General features: G+C 54.3%; 2 protein-coding genes across 2 annotated transcripts in view; one reads left to right on the top strand and one right to left on the bottom strand.

Annotated features, from left to right (window-relative positions):
* SLC8B1 (solute carrier family 8 member B1) overlaps window positions 1-8,242 on the top strand; it is a 30,000-nt gene extending 21,758 nt beyond the window's left edge. Inside the window, exons 14-17 of the mRNA XM_070386071.1 lie at window positions 1,413-1,566; window positions 2,639-2,719; window positions 4,110-4,174; window positions 7,074-8,242. Coding sequence (XP_070242172.1) covers window positions 1,413-1,566; window positions 2,639-2,719; window positions 4,110-4,174; window positions 7,074-7,271 — 498 coding nt within the window. The 3' untranslated portion in view covers window positions 7,272-8,242. The remainder of the gene's footprint in view (window positions 1-1,412; window positions 1,567-2,638; window positions 2,720-4,109; window positions 4,175-7,073) is intronic.
* An 11-nt stretch (window positions 8,243-8,253) lies between these two features.
* The window catches only part of TPCN1 (two pore segment channel 1), a 40,441-nt gene continuing 26,816 nt past the window's right edge, over window positions 8,254-21,878 (bottom strand). Inside the window, 14 exon segments of the mRNA XM_070386070.1 lie at window positions 8,254-10,992; window positions 11,839-11,919; window positions 12,450-12,514; window positions 12,517-12,588; window positions 13,348-13,432; window positions 13,603-13,671; window positions 14,230-14,276; window positions 14,982-15,097; window positions 16,360-16,449; window positions 16,934-17,005; window positions 17,312-17,419; window positions 18,717-18,789; window positions 19,878-19,931; window positions 20,337-20,393. Coding sequence (XP_070242171.1) covers window positions 10,879-10,992; window positions 11,839-11,919; window positions 12,450-12,514; window positions 12,517-12,588; window positions 13,348-13,432; window positions 13,603-13,671; window positions 14,230-14,276; window positions 14,982-15,097; window positions 16,360-16,449; window positions 16,934-17,005; window positions 17,312-17,419; window positions 18,717-18,789; window positions 19,878-19,931; window positions 20,337-20,393 — 1,103 coding nt within the window. The 3' untranslated portion in view covers window positions 8,254-10,878.

Genomic DNA, 21,878 nt, shown 5'->3' on the forward strand with positions numbered 1-21,878 from the left:
CTGAACCTGTTGACAGTCACTCTCCGTCCTCCCCCATCACCCTCTGGCCAGCACAGCTGCTTTCAGTCCCTCCAGATTTTTCTGTTCTGTATATTTCACATACATGGAATCACACAATACGTACTTTTTGTGGCCTGCCCTCCTTCATTTAACAATGTTTTCAAGTGTGTCCGTGTTGTAGCCTGTGTCAGGACTTCATTCCTTTTCATGGCGGACGACTATTCCATTGTGCAGGCATAGCATATGTTGTTTATCCATTCATCCATGAATGAATCCTGGGAGGGAGTTTCCCCCACTTCTTAGCTATTATGAATAATGCTGCCATGGTTTAGAATTGGTTTAGGATTTTTTGTGTAGAAATGATTCATTTCTCTTAGGTGTCATCCTAGGAGTGAAACTAGTAGGTCAAATGTAAACTGTTTGTTCACTTTTTGGAAGATCTACCAGACTTTTCCACCACTGTAACTGGAAAGCACCTGAGTTTGTAATGATCACATCCCAATGGTGGAATTGTTTTGTCTTTGGGGGTGTTTCCCCTACCACCATGCTCTCCATTCTGCAGGATGCTAAATAATTTTTTAGGCAGTTTGTCCAGAGAATTTTTTCCTAAAGTTTAAACTAATTATTGCTTTTAAAAATTCTAGTCTTTATTTTTAGAAACTCTGAATTTGAACCCAAAGGAATTTGAATTTTCAGCAAATTGATTATTTAGAGAAGTGTTGCTGTTTTTTAGTCACTCAGTCATGTCCAACTCTTAGCAACCCATGGACAGGAGTAGCCCACCAGGCTCCTCCTGTCCATGGGTTTCTCCAGGCAAGAATACTGGAGTGGGTTGCTATTTCCTCCTCCAGGGTATCTTCTCATCCCAGGGATTGAATCTGTGTCTCCTGGGTTAGCAGGCAGATTCTTTACCACTGAGCCACCAGGGAAGCCAGAGAAACGTTAGCCAGTGTTTCTTACTAGTCTTTGAAGTACTCACACATGCTCCAAGGTGGATGCACCTTGAACCCATGATGCTGAGTGAAACAGGCCAGTCACAAAGGCCCACATACTGTATGAAGCCGTTTTTATGATGTGTCTAGAATAAACCATCCAGAGAGACAGAAAGCAGAGTGGTTTCCAGGGGCTGGGAGGAAGGTTGGGTGGGCTGGGGAGCACAGTATGGAGTTCCTTTTTGTGGTGACGGGGTGGCATTTGGTCCATTGACTAGAAGCCTGATGAGAGCTGTAATGTGCCCCTTTTTGACAAAATGGTAATGCTGAGCTAGCATTTTATTGAGTGCTTACTGTATGCCAGGCTCTAACTGCTTTGCGTCAACTAACTCATGCTCATGACTCCCTCACAAGGTAGGTACTGTGATCGTCCCATTTTATAGCTGAGGCGCTGAGGCTGTGTCCCGTTTCCTCCCCCAGCTCTTTGCTTTCCTGGGCTTCCTGACCAGCGCCCTGTGGATCAACGCGGCTGCCACAGAGGTGGTGAACATCCTGCGGTCCCTGGGCGTGGTATTCCGGCTGAGCAACACCGTCCTGGGGCTCACGCTGCTGGCCTGGGGGAACAGCATTGGAGGTGACACGGGGCCGGGTGGGCTTCTGGAAGGAGCACGGCTACCTCACTGCTCGTTGCTCCCCCAGCCAGAATGACATATGGGCAGGGCTTCCAGGACATGCACCCTCAGCAGCGCTCAATGCCTACTGTCTTTGGAGTGACCATCCCTGGGCTTCAGGTGGGATGGTCTGGACTGTACCTGAGACTGTAGAAGCTCCAGTCTCTTCTCTTCTCGCTGATGCACAGATACTTGATGGCTCCCCAGAGTTCAGGAGGGACATGGAGCTCATTGCAGTCAACCAGCAGAATATATCCATAGGTGTGGCATGGGTAGGCATTCATGCATACATATTGAGTTAGCCAAAGAATTCATTTGGAGTTTTCCATTTGACAGTAAGAAAAAGCAGAATGAACTTTTTGGCCAATCCAATACATAGTTAGAGCTGCCAAGTACGGTTAGTCAGGTTGTACAAGGCCCAAGGGCATGCTGACAAGGAGTCAAAGGCCCCAAAACTAGCTCTCCTTCCACTCACCTTTTTGGGCCCCTTTTCCTAATTTGCACAGAGGTACTGTATATGCTGGGGCTTCCCAGGTGGTACTAGTGGTAAAGAACACATCTGCTAATGCAGGAGACACAAGAGGTACAGGTTTGACTCCTGAGTCGGGAAGATGCCCTGGAGGAGGAAATGGCAATGCACTCCAGTATTCTTGCCTGGAGAATTCCACGGACAGAGGAGCCTGGCAAGCCACATACAGTCCACGGGGTTGCAGAGTCGGACACGACTGAAGTGACGTATCCTACGCGCACTGTGCCAGCAGGGTCAGGACCTGGGTGAAAGACTGGCGCTGGCTTGTCACACCCACGAGGTTGCCCCTGGTGGGAAAGAAGCAGGTGAAAAGAATTAAGGAGGGAATTGTGTCTCACGGGGCAATGTGGCTGCCCACAGCACCCAGACAAGCCAGTGTCAGAGTCAGGCAGATGTCCGTCAGTGTTTGTTGACTGAATGACTGTGGGTAAGAATGAAGGAACTGGTGACCAACAAGGGCCAGGGAAGTCTCGCACTGCTCAGGGCCTTCTCTTGTTTCCACACAGATGTCTTCTCAGATTTCACGCTGGCCCGTCAGGGCTACCCGAGGATGGCGTTCTCGGCCTGCTTCGGTGGCATCATCTTCAGTATCCTTTCTGTGGTGGCCCTTCCCTCAGTGCTGGGAGCCACGGGTGGGCTCTATTCCTCCCCCTCTGGACGGGCTTTCACGGGAACGCCTGGGGCAGGTGCCTCGGCTGCTTGGGCCTCAGCTTTTTCATCTATAAAATGGGGGTGTTGAGAGGACTGACCTCATAGGTTGTTGTAAAGATCGAATGAAGTGACAGAAGTGCTTGGTAAACAGCAGTGACGGCAGCTGTTCATCTTGTTAGGGCAGAAGTCTTATCAGTAGGTACCCACACACTAAGCTTGTGGAAGACCTCTCTCCCTCTCATAGATGTCATGGCTTGTAGATGTCAGGGTTGGCACATTTTTTCTTTTTTCCCCTAATTATTTACTTGTTTTTGACTGTGCTGGGTCTTTGCTGCTGCACAGGCTTTCTCTAGTTGCAGCGCGTGAGAGCTACTCTAGCTGTGGTACACAGGCTTCTTACTGCAGTGGCTTCTCGTGTTGCAGAGCATGGCCCCTAGGGTGCATGGGCTTCGGTAGTTGCAGCATGCAGGCTTGGTAGCTGTGGCACGCTGGCTTAGTTGCCCTGCAGCGTGTGGAATCTTCCTGGACCAGAGATCGAACCCACGTCCTCTGCATTAGCAAGCAGACTCTAAACTATTGAACCGCCAGGGAATTCTGGCAAACTTTTTCTTAAAGGGTCAGAGAGTACATATTTTAGATTTTGTGGGCCATAGCACTCTTTTGCCACTCCTCAACTCTTCTACTGAAGTGTGAAAACAGTCATGGGCAATACATGAACGAATGGGCCTGACTGTCCCAATAAAACTTTATTAATAAAAGCAGACAGTGGGCCGGATTGTCCTGTAGTCTTTCATTTGCCTGGTCTGTATAGAAAAGAGAAGGTCAGGCAGCCTAGGGCTGTGAAAAAGGCAAGGCTTGGAATCCAAGCAGTCTTGGGTCCCAGTTCCAGCACTGCCACGTGCCAGCTATGTGACCCGTGTGCAGATGCCTCCTGCCATTTGTCACGGCCTGCTGCCTGCCGTGACCTGCTCCTGGCTGTAGGGCTGTGGCCTGTCCTGACCTCTCAGGTTGGGGTGGGAAGGATTGAGCCTTGGCTGGAGCAGTGTCCCCCGTGCCATGCTCCATCACCAGTCCTCCCAGTCACTTCACATGAACTCTCTTTCTCCATCTCACCAGGCCCCAGGTGTTTGTCCCTTCCTGCGATCCTTACAGATTGAGGCAGAATGTACAGTGGACACTCTTAGGCGCTAAGGATAGGGTTTCCTCAGAGAGGGCTTTTGAGGGAACGGAGTGGGTTGCAGCCAGAGATCAGAAAGATCAGTGGGCTGTGTTCAGTCAGGGTTATGGGGTGTTATATTCCAACAGACTTCCTGAACTGGACTGCAGATATGCTGGTGGGAGTGGGGCTGGGCTGCCTGCTCCAGATCTCCAGGAGCCACGTGGAGGTGAAGGTAAGTACCAGATGATTCAACAAGGAGCTGCTTCATAAGGGTCTCTTCTCTTCCCCTCCCCGCTCTGGACCAGAGACCATTCACATCTCAGTAGGTTACACTTATTGGGGAGAGGACTTGTCTAAATGTGTGATGTCTGATTTGTATCATATCTTTAAAATATTTTGTATATAGGGTTAAAAGTCTTCCTTGCAAGGTCATGGAGTAATTATTAATAAGATGTAGCTTTGAGGGAAGGGGGCAGGAAGGCTCTGGACTCCTGTCTTGGTCTCATCACTGAAGTGTCTTGTTATAGGACTTTCACTGAAGTAGAACTCTGAGGGTCTCTAAGTCTCAGCTTCTTCACCTGTGAAATGGGTTGATCCCACCTCCCAACTTCCTGGATAAGCACACACGAGATAAGGGCCAGGCTGAACACCTTATCCCAACCCTGTTGGGAGAGGACAGGCCAGGATGAGAGTGTTGACAACAGCCCCAGAAGGGAGGAACCTCCATAGATTTGAAATGCACTGAGCAGAAGAGGCTCTGTGGATTCAAGGGGCTCTGCAAATTCTCTGGGGGCACATGAGACCTCTTGACCCCGGCATTCCAGGGGGTGGTGGGCTGGAAATCTGCACTTGTAAATACACTACCTGGAGACATATGAAGGTTAGGACCCTTGAGGGACAGTTCACCAGCAAGAAAACACTACTTGGGGGCAGGTAACCCAATTGTGTAGGTGACTTGGATGGGCCTCCTATGGCCAGATCTTCCAGCTTTTTTTGAGGAGAAGAAATTGGGATTCCTAGGTGAGCTTTCGGAGAAGGCAGTGACACCCCACTCCAGTACTCTTGCCTGACAAATCCCATGGATGGAGGAGCCTGGTGGGCTGCAGTCCATGGGGTCGCTAGGAGTCGGACACGACTGAGCGACTTCACTTTCACTTTTCACTTTCCTGCATTGGAGAAGGAAATGGCAACCCACTCCAGTGTTCTTGCCTGGAGAATCCCAGGGACGGGAAAGCCTGGTGGGCTGCCGTCTATGGGGTCGCACAGAGTCGGACGCGACTGAAGCGACTTAGCAGCAGCAGCAGGTGAACTTTTCTCTTTGGAAATATTGCATAGTGCCCCATGCAAGGCAGATGTGACCCAGATTTGCCCAGAGTGTACATTCCCAGGGACTCGAATTCCGAGGCCAGACCAGAAAAGGATGAAGATGGGGTGGGGCATGTGGCCCAGGGGACAGTTTTAAGGCGAATCGTGTGGAAGCACTTGGGTGTGCAGCTGAATGATGGAGTCATTCATGGGAACAAAGTCGCCCAGCTCTTTTTGCAGGAGGCAGCTAGTTCTTGAATAGCCGTGTGGATGATGTGTAATGAACTGGCTGTGGGCCGGCCTTTCACAGTGGCCACACCCATAAGCCAAATAGCTACTGCTTGAAAAGTTCACTTTTCTAAGGGGTAAACACCCTCTGTCTGCAGATTTTGTTTATACTTCTCTTGGGTTTAATAGGTTCCTTTCATTCCTGACTCTCAGACAGCTCCAGATAATGAGGCTTCAGGGTTGGCCCCCTGGGGGCCCTGTTTCTTTCCTTTGGCTCCTTGTGGAGTGTGTGTCGGCATTTCCTCTGCCTTTGTGCTGAGTTTTGGAAATGCTTGTGCAGTTGATTGCGTAAGACACAGGGCATCACAAGAGGTCATCACAGAAGGAAGTCCGCGCTGTACTGTTGGCTGAAAAACAGGTTGCTCTTAAACATGTACCTACTGTCTGGTCCCACGTCTGGTTGCAGAATACACGGGGCTTTTGGTGCACACGTGTACCCACACATTTGTGTGGACATATGTTGCTGTATGGAAGGCAGGGGAGGGTAAGAGCTTGGACTTCGGATTTGGGCTCTGTCACGTACTACAGTTGATCCTTGAACAATGCAGGAATTAGGGGTGCTGACCGCCCCACGTCACAAATCTGCATAGTGCTGTCTCTGCCTCAAAAGCAAGTGAGTGAGTGACAGTGAGTATCCGACTCTTTTCGACCCCATGGACTGCAGCCCGCCAGGCTACTCTGTCCATGGGATTTCCCCAGCAAGAATACTGGAGTGGGTTGCCATTTCCTTCTCCAGCCTCAAAAGCAAAGGAATTGATAAATGAATGGCCCAGGGGCAGGATACTGAAAGAGTTAGGATAGAATCAGGACTCAAACCCTAGCTGTTTTTCTTTTTTAATATTTGTCTATACCAGCTCTTCATTGCGGTATATGGGATCTAGTTCCCTGACCAGGGATCAAACCTGGGCCCCCTGCATTGGAAGCGCGGCGTCTTAGCCACTGGACCAGCAGGAAGTCTCAAACCCTAGCTCTTTGGATTCCACATGTTGTGATCTCTAATCCAGCATGGACTTTTCCCCCTGGCTTAAAGATTGTGAAATGAAAGTACAGATACTAGGGTTGAAAGAAACCCACCCGCGTGGACTCAGGCAGTTCAAACCAGTGCTGTTCAAGGGCCAGCCATACTCGGTTTCCTCGACTGCGGATTGTGATCATCATGAAGGCCCCCTTACACGATGGGGGCTGAAAGGGCATGGTGGGTGTGAAATACCTAGCGTAGTGCCTAGGGTTAAGCCTTGCATATGTGTTAGATAGGTGCTAAGTCTGGAGGGGAAAGAAGCGGGAAGGGGACTGACTATTCCCCATGGACAGCGGAGCCTGGGGGGCTACAGTCCCTGGGGGGTCACAAAAGAGTTGGACACAACTGAGCATGCGCACGTTCACGTTCAGGTGGTTTAAAAACAGTGAACTTCAAGTTGGGGCAGCCGTCTCACAGGGAGGCCAAAAGTCCCTCCCTGGTCCCTAACGAGGGGCCCTCAAACCTCAGTTTGACTGTCGGCTGCCGTAACCCAGCCTCTCTCCCCTGTTCCCCCCTGCAGCTGGAGCCGGACGGACTGTTGGTGTGGATCTTGGCGGGCACCCTGGGCCTCAGCCTCGTCTGTTCCCTGGTCTTGGTCCCACTGCAGTGCTTCCAGCTGAGCCGAGTTTATGGCTGCTGCCTGCTCCTCCTCTACCTGACCTTCCTCGTGGTGGCCCTGCTCACTGAATTTGGAGTGATTCACTTGAAAACTGTGTGAGTGACGCTGCGTCAGGGTCCGCCTGGCGGTCGGGAGGTGTCACTGCAGGCGGTGAGACGGAGGACGAAGTGCCTTCTGCAGAACCCGCGTGGCCCCAGCTGTGAATGGGGTGTGGGTTTGTGGGGGCCGTGCTATCTGCCAAAGATTCCAGGTCACTGCTGTGCGCAGTGAGGACAGTCAAACGTTGTTTCTGGGACTATGGTGACGGGGCTTCCCTGTGGACAGAGTCCCAGCAGCAGGCGGAAGACTTCCTTGCATTACCTCCAGAGCCTCTTTTGAAGGTCGGGGTCTGGGTCGAAGGGGGAAGCCTGGATGCCTTCCAGGCTGGTTCGGGAAGACCCCAAAGACTTCAGGGCTGGAGGCGGTTAGTCACCCCTTGCTGCCTTCTTGCAACGTTTCTCAGGGCTCAGAGGGCTGCCAAACCAGGGTTTAGGGAATCGGGGTGACTCAGACCTGGCAGATAGCCTGTGTCGGGTCAGCATACAAAGTGTTCTGAGTTTTGGAGCTACACCGTCCAGCAGAAATAGGAGACGTGACCCTAATTGTGAATTTCTGAGTCGCCATGCTGATAAAGCCAAAAGAAAAAGGTGGAAGTAATCACAATACGTATTGCTCCACAATGGCAGCCAGTGGCAATGGCCCATCAGCGGCTCCAAATTAGACGGTGCAGCTTCAGGCTCTGCCTCTAGAACTGTCTGCTGACTTCAGAGGTTTCCCTAGCTGCAAAACAGGAGTCAGTTTGACGGTGCCTGGTGCCTACCTCAGGGGGAGCCCTGGGCTGGGGTTCCCCTGCCTGCAAGCTCTGGGAGGGTGGTGAGCACTCCCGGGTGCCTTCCTGCTGGCAGCCAGTGACCCCCTTTTTAATAAGCCTTTTTCCATTTGCTTGATGCCTTAGGCCAGCAGTAAAGGGATTCAACTGTCTTTTCTTCCAATGAACATAATTATTAAAATTTCAAGGACACAGAAAATAACATACACCCAGCTGTTACTAGTTCTTCTTAACCCGGGCCAGGGTGACAGGCAGTTGGATCCAGGGCCGAAGGTTCTTGGGCCTGACGGATCTGGACTTTGTGGCGCGTCTAGGGGTGGGGCTGAGGTGGTGCCATGGACTGGCACGGCTGGGTCCTGTTCCTGCTTCCCACGATCATGGAAGCCACTGCGTGGTGCCTGCTGGAAGTCACGAGGCGGCAGCCACACGTACAAAGCGGAGGCTCTTTATTAATATGCCAGAAATCCGCAGCACGGTGGGTTTTCTAGGTAACAAATCGCCGACGTACAAAACCTTACAGCGTTGTTCCCGCTACCGATACAAAATGATTGTCACGTGGTGTGGAGTAAGGCTGGGTTAGGGGAGGGAAGCAAGGAGGAGGGGCCGGATGGCGTCCCCCTCCCAAAGCTGGGTCACGGCACAGGGCCATCAGACGCTGACTGATAGGTGGTAGGGACCCAGAGCAGGCTGGCGCGTCTCACGTCGGTGTCACCAAGCTGAGGTGAGAGTGTCTGAGCTGGGTGAGCTCACAGCCCTGAGTGACACTCGCTCCCTGCTCGGTGGCCTGTGTGTGAGTGGGAGGGTCCGCCTGAGGAGCCCCCGTGACCCCACGGGCAGCTGTCCTTAGCCTCAGTGACGAGGGCGCCCACGGGGGGCTGGGGTCGGGCCATCCGCACTGCTGCCCCTTGGCCTCCAGCCCGTTCCTGACTGAAACAGGGCCTTTCGCAGGATGGCTGGGGAGCCTGGACTCAACTCCACTCTTCCTGGTAGCAGCCATCACCCTGAGGGTGGGCGTGGGGTACACTCAGCCTCCCTGGGACCCCCTTCTGAGGGCAGATGCTGAGATCGGAGGACTCATGCCCTCCTTTCAAGGCTGCCCCTTGCCTCCTGCTTCCAGAATGCCCATTTCAGTACATAAAAGCTAAAAGGCACCCGGTTGTGCAAATAAAGTTCCTTCTCTGGAGCGGGGAAGGGGTCCAGGCCTGGGCCTGGTGCCAAGCTGCCCACAGCAGCCTGTCGCTCTCCCAGAGATGAGGAAGACAATGTCCGTCTCCTGATTCCTGGTGGAAACCTCAGTGGTTCTCAGTGATTGGTTTGTTTTCCTAAAGGGCTGTGCTTAAAAAAAAAAAACAAAACCACCACCACTCCTCCCCTGATGAGGGGCAGAGCTATGGGATGCTGGCTCTGGCGATCAACCCTCCGAGGCCACAGTCAAGACTTGGCCATGGAGATGGGTAGGGGAGCCGGGTCCTGCCCTGCTGGAAAGAGAATGCGGGGAGGGCGGAGTCTCTGCACTCCACCCCACCCCTGCCCCCTACCGCCTTTCTAGCTCACGGAGGCAGCTGGAGAGCTGCGGTTGGAGCAGGACGCCCAGCGGGGGCTCCTCCCCCTGCCCCGTCCTCCCTGCATGCTGCCTCCTGCACCGGGTGTGCAGCCCGGGAGCCACCACTGCCACCACTGCTAACCCCGCCTGCCGTGCATTCACGCCCCGAAGGCACTCCAATCTCAGGATTCGCCCAAGGTCCCCGGGAAACCGAGGGGCTATCTGAACCTACTCCTGGGATGGGGAAACCTTGGAGCGAGCCGAGTCCCTGCTCCCACCTCAGTCAAGTCCACGGGGAGTGACTTGCTCAAGGTGAGGGCAGAGCTGGCCAAGGGGACCAACGAGTTGGGCGGCCGTGGATGGCCCGAGGTGAGCCTCTGTGCTTTTTGTTCCCTTTCCTCAGCACGCACACATGTGAAGGACCTGCTGCGGTCTTTGGCAGAATCCTGAATTAACCAAAATATGTTTTTGCTTGAACAGGACAATCCCAAGGCAAAAGGATTTAAGGAGAAAGCCCGTTCACTTTAGGACTTGGTCTGGGGTGGTAGCCACTGGCCTGGCCTCTGGCCTGTTCTCCTCCTATGGACCATCTTAGAAGCATTTTCAGCAACAAGGGTTAAAACTTACGGTAGGTGAGAAGGCTCATGGAGCCAGGATACAGAATCTCTGACCGCCCGGCGCTGGCTGAGATCTGACCACATGGAGTACCCATGGCCCCGGATCACTCGTTCCGGCAGGTGCTTGCTGGGTACTGGTTTCCCAAGGGAACACCCATTCCATGATCATCACATCTGGAGAAATACCATCCTGAGGATGTGGGCTCTTTCCTTCCTAAGTGGTTTTGTCCCCAAAGCAGGACACAGGAGCCCTGGGCCGTAGGGCAGGTCAGCGGGGAGGCTGCCGGGCAGGGAAGGATTCTGAGAGCAGCGTCAGGAAGACGGTGCGACAGGCACGCGGGCCCACTGTGAAGGCCAGCCCTGCAGAGATTGGCAGGTCTATTCACGTGCTCTTGTGAAGGGGCCTTCTGGAGCCTTCCACGTTAAGAGCCGCTCTTGGTGGCCTGACCGCCCCCGAGACGAAGCCGACTTCCAGGGTTAAACAGGGTAAGGCGATTATAAACCAAACCCCATCTTGTCAGCCTTTTTCTCCTTTCTGTATATAAATATGTGCATCTATATATGGATGTGTATACATATATATAACATACATATATACACATACATTACTTTGATACATTGTAGTAAAATAATACTATTGTGTTATTGCATAGAAGAGATGGCTTTTGCAGGCTGGGCTTAGGTGATGGTCTGGGAGCGCTGGCGGCTGCCTGGAGGCTGCTGGGTGGCAGGGACCACGCAGCTGCTGAGCTGTCGTTCCTCCTGCTTGCGGGCATGTTCCTCATACCACTCCTAAGGCAAGAGAGCAGACAGGGTGCTGAGTGGGTCCTGCCCCAGTCCTGCCAGCTAACCCCAGCCTGATGGGGGTCACCCAGGCCGGGCAGCACTGGGCCCTCCGCCTGCTGTGGGCAGCAGCAGAGAGTCTGCTGCCCGTGCCACCCAACTGGGACTGAATACCACTCATACCCCAGACCTGCTGGAAAGGCTGACTGTGCCCCTAAGTGGAAAAATTACTGTGCAGTCTTTCCCTTTCTAATTAGAGGTGTGCAAACCTCCTTGTCCAATGTGCTTTGCACAATCCTCTTTGTAAATGAGGCCCAGGTAATAATTACCGTTTACTTGTGAACGCAATCTGTGTGGTTCACAAAGAGACGTGGCCCCCCCAACATTCCATGGTATATCCCCTTTGAGCTGGGTGTCCTTATCTTACACCCGAAAACCTGGAGCTCACAAGTTGTGTAAAGTTCCATGAAGTTTCATGCACCTCCTAACTCCCCTCTTCGAAGAGGCTGGTCCTGGCAAGCCGGCCAGGAACCACCCCACCCCGCTCCCTCTGCCCTGTGTGTCTCCTGCTGTGCATGTTTCCTTCTCGGTTCTGGCTCAGAGGATGAGAAGGAGATGAGGTCAGATGCGGAAGAGCAGATAGGGGGCTACCTGTGTTGGGGAACTAATGCTTCAAGGGTTCAAGGCTGAGCCCTGAAGCACCACTGGTGGTGGTTCCAACAGATAATCCCAGAACTCCCCACCAAGCACGCCCCACAACTCAAGACGGGGACTGGAGATCAGCCCCTGCCCAGCAGTGGGGAGGACCACTCCCAGGCAGGAGGAGCTTGCAGCGCGGTCGGGGGGTGCTCCTACCTGAATCTCCTCTTGGTACATCTTTAGGCTCAGGTCGCTTTTGGTCCTTGATCTCCGTCCCAGAAACACCAAGGTATTTTGCTGGGGAAGAATGGAGAGGTTACAGGGACCCACCCGAGTCTGGGCCCTGGTGCCCGGCTTCAGCAGGACTCACCTGCTCCTCTGGCTTCTGCAAAGGTGCCCCCCTCTCCCCCCAAAAATCACTAAAACCTGTGGGGACAGGGGACTTCCCTGGTGGTCCAGTGATTAAGCTGGAGAAGGAAATGGCAACCCACTCCAGTATTCTTTCTGGGAGAATCCCATGGACAGGGGAGCCTAGCGGGCTATAGTCCATGGGGCTGCAAAGAGTTGGACACGACTGAGCAACTAAACACCAACCAGTGGCTAAGAATCCATCTTCCAATGCAGGGGCTGTGGGTTTGATCCTTGGTTGGGGAACTGAGATCTCACATGCCTCGGGGCAACTAAGTCTGTGCCGCAACTAAGGCCCAGCACAGACAGACAGACAGACAAACCAGACAGACACAAACTCTCTCTCTCTCTCTCAGGGGATGGACAGTGGGGGAGGGTTTGCACTGAGCTCCTTCGGACGAGGCCCTGGGGCTCCCCACCTCGTATCTCTCCAGCTGGGAGAGGATCTTGAGCAGCTGGGCAATGTCTGAGTTGGCTCCCCTGCCTCCCTGTAGAGCTTCAGAACTGCGACCAGCTCGTCTTTGGAGAGCTCCTTCTCCAGGGTGATGCCGTCGTCCACTGCGGGAGGGCAGAGCGGTGGGAAGGCGCCTGGCTTGGTATGGTTTAGCCAGCCTCCCTGCTGCCCCTGTGGGGGGCTTAAGGTTCCCTGGATCTGCAGGATCCAATCCCCCATGTCGCCCTACCACCTAGCACTCCATCCCTCCCGGTTCCTGCCCTTCAGTTGCTGTGAGGAGCGCTGCTCAGGCCAGCAGCATTCAGGGGACACAGGGTTGCAGGAGGCCATCCCCGAGCCAGAAAGAAATGATCAGGTGGCCTGAGAGGACAGAGATTTGGAAACAAGCAGCCATAGGGATGTGGTGGTTTTGATGGAGAATCTGGAAAGAATAGAGGATCAGTACACAGAAAGCCATGCAACCCAGGAAAAGGGAGGCAAGTCACTGAAGCCAGGCTTGTCAAGCTGCTATGGACTCTGCGGCCCGCAGTATTTACATCGTTTAAATCAAGAACCAGAGGACAAACATGTTTAGGAACACAGGGATGGTAACTAAAAGGAAGAGCTAAGGGGTGAGCAGTCTGGGAGATGCGAAAGGTGGGACACAGGGCTGCTGGGGTCTTAATCTCTGACCTGTATTGTTCTGGTTTTTAAGATGAGATCCTGAGCTTTTTTTTGGTCATTAAGTATTTGAAAATAATGCAAATAAGAGGTCAAGAAAGATAAGCCAGACTGATAAGCTGAACTGCCAGAAGACTGGACATCCAGACAGCTGAAAAGCTGACAGCTGGACAGAAAGACAAGTGGCAGACACCTGCACCAACCTTCCGAGTCCTGGTTCTTGCGGCTGTAGTTCATTCGGAAGACAAAGGCTTCGAGGATGAAGGCCACAATGATGGTCATCACCACCTGGCCAGGCACAGGGAGAGGAGGCGAGAGGAATGGGGGGGTGTGAGTTGCGATGGGGCCCCAGAGCCCGGCCAGATGTATCCCCGGCCCCCTTCTCCCCGAACTGCACCGGGTGAGGAGGCGGCTTGTGAAGGCAGAGGACGGCGGGCACTCTGCGGCCCCCGACCTACCATGGTCACGATGTAGAAGGTCATGAAGTAGAGGCGGCTCCAGTGCGAGGTCTGGGAGGTGACACCTTCCTGCGGACGGAGGGGAGCAGGCGGTGAGCGAGCGGGGGCGGGATGCTGTCTACCAGCTTTCTTCATGGCCCCCGCTCTTTACAGACCCTTCCTGATTTGCCTTCAGTTGCGGAGACAAAGGAGGCCAATGGCTTCTTGGGTGCAAAAACTCCTCTGTGCTCCTTAGGCCTGGACGCCTCCCCACCCACAGCTAATGGCTTGGGACTAAGGCGGGCAGCCTTTGGAAGAATTTAAAGGATGGGAAAAACCAACCAAGCACCTTGGCCACACTGTTCCTTGATTGGCAAGTTTCCCCCACAGCGGTGGGAGCAGGACAGAGACCACAGGCTGCCTGGCCTCTCCTGGCTGGTGAGGGATGTGCAGAGAGGGTGGGGAACAAGGCCACGTTCAGCTAATGGTGGGGTGGCCCCGGGATTCAGCCTATATCCTGGTCTCCCCACAGAACCCCGCCCCCTGTGGGGGACAGGAGAGCAATGCACCCCACGCGGGGCTGGGTGAGGGAGACCTAGCCTCAGAATGGTGGGCAGACCCCCCAAGAGCTGACGGGGAGGTCCTTACCATGATGATGTACCAGTTGTTGACAACCGTGAGCTCGAACAAGGTCACTGCCAAACAGAAGGGAGAGACAGAAGCGTCTTGATCAGACCCGCTTTTGCAAAGTGGGGTCAGTGGCCTCTCTCCACCTATCCTGGGTACCAGGCACTTGTCTGCCAGCCTGGGCTGTGAGCTCGAGAGAGAGCGGCCAAGACCCTTCCAGAGCGCCTCCCCCATAGGAAGTGGTCCCGTCTCGGCCTGGCCCCCAAAGCGTGCGTCTTTTGCCTCAGCAGCTCGAGATGCTGCAGTGGGGATCCTGAGGAAGAGCCCCCCAGACCTTCCTCAGTCTAGGATGTCATGAGGGGATGTTCTGAGAAAGCTGTGTCTGGCAAGGCCCCATCCCTCCGTGGCCCCCTGCCCTCCCAGCTTTTCCGTGGAAGCCAGGAGCAGAGCTGCGTGGGCCTGGCCTGGGTGGCACAGGGTACTGTGGCTGGGCACCCCCGTGACACGGGGGGTGGCTCCCCAGCATCAGGCTGTACCCCTCCCAGCCAAGCGAGGAGCTCTGCTGCTCCCCAATGCTGGGAAAGGGACAGCAGATGCAGGAAAACCTGGCGACCAAGTGAGCCCTGGGGTGGCAAACCAGACGCTCCGTGGGGGCCAGAGAGGACTTGAGCAAGCGTGGCACATGCCCTGGGGAGGGGGAGGCCTCGGCCAGCTGCACTCCCCGGCACCTGGGACCTGTGGGTGCCACCCCCGCCTGGGCTTCCTGTACTCACCAAAGCTGTTCAGGATGTTGTCAAAATTATTGAGATAGTAATAGCCCTCCTCCACGACGGTCCTGTTGCCCACGGAGTGGTTCAGCCAGCGGTAGGCGTCTGCCACTGTGCTTGTACTGGCCGGGGAGACGGGTAGGGGGAAGGTTACAAGACAGTCGGTCACCTTGACAGAGGACAGAAAATTTAAAGAAACCAAGGTCTGACCGAGGAGCATCTGGCCTGGACCAGCCTGGTTTCCTGCCCAGCACCCACCACCCCCAACCCCTAGCTCTCTTGCCTGTCTTCCTGTCTCAAGGGGAGTCCCCAGGGTGCTGGTGGGAACCCCCGGACTCGCCCCCCACATCCTCCTCCACTTGGCATTTCTCTGCTGCTGGCTAAGACCTTCTCCCTCTCAGCAGCTGCAGGAGGGGAGAGAAAGACAGTACCTCCTCTAGGCAACTCCTCCACCCCGTCCCCACCCGCCAGTCTGCGGTGTGGTCTGGAGGCCGGGTGCCAGCAGAGCCTGGAGAGAGGCCCACTCCTCACGGGGCTCCCCCGCACCTGGCCGGAGCACTGTATTCTCTTCTGTTCTAAGCAGTCGCCCCTGTTCTGAGAGCTTACTTGCTACTTCCCTTCCAGCCTTTTTATGGCTCATCTGCTATACCTCACGCTGATGTTTTGACACGTTTGGTCCTTGGGCCCCCAAGGAGCTTGTTCAGAGGGCAGCGCCTGACAGGGTGGGGTCTAGAGTTTGCACTTTTAAGCAGCTGCCCTGGGGGTTCTGGTGTGCCCTAAGATCTGTGACCCACCACTATGGGCTCTGATTCCTAGCCCAGCATGCTGCCAGCGGCTCTGGGACCTTTATCTATCAGTGCTTGAAGCTACAAGGACGGATTCTGAAGAGAATACTGGATGCGTCATGGGGGCCTGGGAGGAAGGAAGGGATCACGGGAGGTTGTGTTACCCACTCTCTGTCCTTCCTGCGTGTATCTGTCTCATCCTGTCAGGACCCTAGCTGACCTGTCTGCCTGTGGCCCCAGCCACCCCAGGGACAAGGAGGAGGAAGCCACGGGCCCCTGGCCTGCACTCCAGCAGCGGAGCAGCCTCCAGTGTTCAGCATGAAGGGAAAGCTGACGGAGGCCTGTTTGGGGGAGAGGCTCCCTGAGCCTGCCTGGGGGACGGGGTGACGGGCTCAATGTCCTCGCTTCAGAGAGGCCCCTCCCCTAGCTGCTGCACTGGACTGACAAGCCCTGGAAGCTCAGCACAGCGATCCCAGGGCTGTAATGGGTGCGGTGGCTTCGGGAGTCGGGTCCTGGGGGAATCAGATGGCTGTGCCAGTCCCATCTGGGACCCTCCAGGAACGCAGGCTGCCGCCAGGGGGCCCCGGCCGTGAACTCACTTGCAGCAGTTGGGGTAGAGGATTCCATAGAAGAATTCCATGCCCACGATGGCGAAGGAGTAGTAGAAGATGAGCAGAGTCAGGCCCAGGCTGGGGAGGAGGGTCAGAAGGCACAGGGTGATCGAGGGCCCGGCAGGAGAGCCCAGCTCGCCCAGCGGCCCCAGCACTGCAGACCCCCGAGCTGACTGAGGGGAGATGCGTGCCCCTAGCCAGGTGCGCCAGCCGGAGAGTGCCTGCAGGGGAGGGGCCTCGGATTCAGGTCGGCGGGTGGAAGAATGGCCGGGGTGAGGACTCTCGCACCAGACACCCCTCGACCAGCAAGTCACCCCTTACCTGTGAAGGCAGACACAGGTGGTAAGTGAAGCTGACAGCTCCCCGCCCTCCCTATCTCAGACGGCTCAGTGAAGACAAGTGGAGCCAGGGAGACCGGTGGTGGTCAACCTAGATGTCTGTCCTTTCCAGGACTCCTCCTCGCCCCTCCACCACCCCCCACAACAATCCACCCAGCTGCCCGCCCCGAGAGGGCACAAGCCTCAGGGCACCTGGCCCTAGGGGCTCAGAGTCAGGGCGCTACCTGGCCATCCGGGGCAGCAGCTCAAACATGGTGTCCAGCACGTTGCGGTAACGCTTCTTCAGCTTAAACAACCTGAGTGAGGGAAGAGGGAGGCCGGCCAGGTCACTTGCAGATGCCGGGCGTGGCTGCAGCCTGGCCAGTACACTGCACCGGGGGGTGGGGTCAGGGCAGGCCCCGGGCCTCTCTGCCCCCTGAGTGCCTCCTCTCCCCCAGTCACCAGCTGGCCACTTGGCTTAGGTGACTGGCACCCTGGGAAGGGCGGTGGCAGTGCCAGGACGTTGGGGGCAGGACGGGACAGGCCACCTCTGACACCCAGCCGGTGAGCCTTCGGGCTCCGTCTGGTCACTGCCCGCCCACCAGACCCAGCCCTGCTGTCACCTCAGCAGCTGGAGGGGACGCAGGACCACTATGAAGTAGAAGGGCTCCATGTTGAAGGCCAGAGCCAGCAGTCCCAGGAAGGCAAAGGCTGTGACGGAGAAGTCGAACCTGGGGATGGGGAAGGAAGGAGGAAGAGAAGTGGAGGTCCGCTCAGCCCACCCCCCCAGGCTCCCCCACTCTAGGGGGACCCCCCAGCTGGTAAGGGACAACGTCCCCAGGTTCCTACAAACGTGTACCATTTCCTACGGTGGTGGCCAGGGGAAAGTTGAGAGCAAGGGAGGGTTTTCTTGACAAGAGACTCAAAAAATCAGTGCTGAGGTGCAGTAGGGGCTCAGAGGGTCCCCATGGACCCTCAGAGGTTGTGGCGCTCTGGTTATGACTCTGAGCACACGTGATGATTGGAGCCCACACACCAAACCACCGCAAAGGCAGGTGCAGGCCCCGCAGCCGGCCAGCTTCCTGCTGCCGTCGGGTGTCTCTGAGGCTGGCGTCACTGGGCCTCTCAGTCAACAGTACGCCCCTCGGGGGTTGGAAAGCCTTTCCTGAAGGTCTCACGGCAGACACGGGATACACCAGTGACCCTGGTGAAGGGACTGTGGGTGGGGCAGGACCACAGTGGAGGCCCCCTGAGGCCAGCTCCCCCCCACGCAGGATAGAGGACCGCCCCCCCCCCCCAGATACATATTAAGGCCCTGCACCTGCCAACCACAACCTGCTGCTCTGCCCAGCTCCTCCCTACTTATTAACCTATTTCACTCTCATGACCGGAGACCACATGAGCGTGGCCTGACTTTGCAGGTGAGTTAACTTTCGTGGGCAGTGAGCGACCTCTTGGGGCCTCTGGAACAGGGAGAGGGGCCTCCAGCTCAATGGTGACCATGCATCAGGCTGCGTGCCACCTCCTCTGTGAGTGCTTTGGTTTTCATGGAGGATGAGAGAGCTTAGTTGTCAGGGAGGGGTGTGGGGTTCGGTGACTCAGAAAGAGCCAGCCGGCCTAAGGACCCCCCAAGAGGCCTCATCCAGGAGGGACAGGTGGGGTGGTCCCAGGGAAGAAGATGAGGGCCTGACCCCAGCAGTGCCCAGAGCCACAGGCAGAACCCCTCCAGGAGACAGAGACCCAAGCTGGCCTCGGACCTTCTGGTGGTGGGTGAGGAGGGAGAGGGCCAGTGGCTTTCATCAGAGTTTCTGACGTGGTTGAGAAACATGCTCTGGGGACTTCCTTGGTGGTCCAGGGGCTAGAACTCCTTGCTCCCGAGGCAGGGGGCCTGTGTTCAATCCCTGGTCAGGGAACTAGATCCCACATGCTGCAAAGACTGAAGACGCTGGGCGCCACAACTAAGACCCTCCACAGTCAAATAAATAAATATTAAAAAAAAAAAAGGAGCGACACATGCTCTGTACTCACAGGTTCCATCCTGAGGACAGGTACTCAATGGGGCCCAGGCCGGCAACTTTCAGGAACAGCTCTACCGCGTAGACTGTGAGCAGGAGGAGGCAGTGAGCAGGGGCCCTACTGTGGCCTCCCCCACACCTGGCCTGTCTCTTCTCAGGACTCTCCTAAGGTCTGGTCGTGTGTCCTGCAGACACCCACATCCCACCTGCGCCCGCAGTGAAAGTGTGGGCCCTGGAGCAGGGCCAGGCCCAGATGCTGCCCACCCAGGGCCGCCTGCTAACAAGACCAGCATGTGCTCCCGCTGTCTGGGGGCGGGGGGTGCCAGGCACTGTCTGTCCATCTGACAGATATTTCCTGAGCATGACTTCCGTGCCAGGCATTGCACTGGGTGCTTAGAGTTTAGAGGAAGACAGGGAATGAGTATGTTACACTGGGGGAGGTGTTACATTTGAAACAATCAGGGGCCAGCCTAGATGTGGTCTTGGCCTGCTTAAGAGGCAGAAGGAAGGTGGGAGTCCCTGGAACATGATGAAAGGAGGAGGTGAAGGGGGAGCTGGGGAGGGGACTTCGGGTCACACGAGAGGCACAGCCGGGAATGGACCCCCAGGGCCCTCTGACCCGAGTGTGTGTGCTGAGTCCCTATGCTACTCTGAACTCCGCAGAGGACGCCAGAGGGTACTGATCAAGGCAGTTGAAGTCCCACTTTTTAAGAAGAATGAAAACAATTTGGGACACGGCATTACTAGTCATGTCTAATGTCTAGACATGATGGGGGGAGAGGAGTGTCAGGCAGAGGGGTGTGGTAAGGGGATGAGTGCACTGGCAGAGAAGACACCCAGGCAGAGGCCCAGGGGTAAGAGAGGGCAGGGGGTCCTGGGGAGTAGGATGTGTTCTGGGGGACAAGGCGGGGTGGTGCTGGTGACAGATGAGGCCTCAAATGAAGGCTGAAGGGGCCCCCGTGGCCCTGTGAGTCACGCCCAGCACAGGGACTTGGTCCAAAGGGCAGTGGGCAACCACCAAAGAGTTTAGAACAGGGATGGGGAGAATCAGACTCAATTTTTGCTTCCCTGCTGCTGACACTTCCCTGCTTTAGAGAAGAGCCAGGAGACCCTAACCCAGAAGGAGGTTCCAGCCAGTGGCGAGGACAAGACCAAGGCCATGTCAGAAACTTACTAGTCAGAAAGACGAGGTGACTCCACGGCACGTGCCTGGAGACAAAGTTCCCACCTGTAAGAAGAGGGGCAGCAGTTGAAGAGGTGGGCGAGGGGCTTCCCTGGTCCAGTGGTTAAGAATCTGCCTGCCAGTGCAGGGGACATGGGTTCGATCCCTGGTTGGGAGAGATCCCATATGCAGGGCAGCAACTAAGCCCATGCTCGAAGAGCCTGGGAGCCGCAACCACCGAGCCCACATGCAGCAACTACTGAAGCCCACGTGCCTAAAGCCCGTGCTCCATGGCAAGAGAAGCCACTGCAGTGAGAAGCCTGTGCGCCGCAACGGAGACAAGCCCCTACTCTCCACAACCAGAGAAAACCCACACCCAGCAACAAAGACCCAGCACAGTTGCAAATAAATAAAAAAAACAGGTGGGCCAGGTGTACCCACAGGACAGGCCAGTCCCCTTGCCGGGCTCACCTTTCAGCATGAAAGTCTCCACGAGGATCCAGACCCCGTTGACCGCTACCACCAAATCTGCAACAGACAGGCTCATGAGAGAGCGAGCACAGGTGGGTGCGGAAATCCACAGGTCACAGCTGCAGCCCCTGGTTAGTTTATAGGCAACTCTGAGAGAATGCAGGGCGGCTCCCTACACCCAGATAACAGGTGCCTTCCTGCTGAGTGCTTTTACCATGAGCTACATCGACCGGTGGTTTCACTTAGAAAACAGCTACAGATTTCTAAAGACACGCTCTCTGTCACTGTAGGGATACCCGTTAAGATGTTCCAGTACAGTAGAAACTATTTTAATTGATAAAAATTTTAAAAACTGTTTCCATAAAACCTGCAGCTTATTCCAAGCTGATGTATAAGATGGACCACATACAAAGGGTTTGAGTACTGACATGTTTCTCCCTAGAGACATCTGCTCTTTCAGTGACTCCAGGAACTAATCAGCAAACTTGCACATGCACTTGGCCTTTCGTCTAGCAATCCCACTTATGGGATCCACCCCAATGAGACACTGGCAAAAACAGAATGACATATGCTGAAAGCTGTTTACTGAAGAGCTATTTGTGGTTGCAAAGAAACTGGAAACAGCCTAAATGATGGACAGGAGGCTGGGTGAGTAAACTATGAGTACATCCATGAAGTGGTATACTGTCAACCATAAATCTTAATTATGTTGAACTGGTTCATAGGGCTTTTCAGGTCCACTATATCCTTCTACTTTTCTATCTATATCACTAAATTTTTGAAGAGTTTGATATTGAAACTCCAACTAAAAATCTTAATGTATCTACTTAATTGTAATATATAATATATAATGTAATATATAATTGTAACATATAATGGAACCATATGTAATTTTGTTCTATATTTTCCAAGTCTCCTGTAAATGTGTTATCACACTTTCACAATTTAAAAAAATAAAACAAGTTAAAAAAAAATTCATGAAGTAAATGTATCATATCCATAGAAAAGAAAGAAAAAACTATCATCAGCAATTAAACACTTAAATATTTAAAAAAATGAAGAACATCTCTATGTATTAATATGGTGTGGTCGTTAGGACATATTGTTAACTGAAAAAAAGCAAAGCTGAAAAAAGTGTATAAACTGTGCTAGTTTATTTAAGACAGGAAAATGTGCATATATGCACCTACTTTAGTTTTTAAAAATGGAAGCATAAAGTATAACACAAGTTACCCACTGGGGGAGGTGACAGGATTAAATGAGACTTCCTTGAATATATTTTGTCTGGTAGATCTGACTTGTAATCATATATATATGTATTTACATAATTATACAGCAAAATTAAATGTAAAAAGCAATCTCTAAAATAACGTTTAAATGCTCCATCACTTCATTTTATTTTGGCCGTGCCACACAGCGTGTGGGCTCCCAGTTCCCCCAACCGCGGATCAAACCCCCGCCCCCTGCAGTGGGAGCACAGTCTTAACTCCTGGGCCACCAGGGAAGTCCCCTAAACATTGTTTTAAAAAAAGAAATAAACAG

Source organism: Bos mutus, chromosome 17 (assembly GCF_027580195.1).
Source record: "Bos mutus isolate GX-2022 chromosome 17, NWIPB_WYAK_1.1, whole genome shotgun sequence".
Classification (NCBI taxonomy): Eukaryota; Metazoa; Chordata; class Mammalia; order Artiodactyla; family Bovidae; genus Bos; species Bos mutus.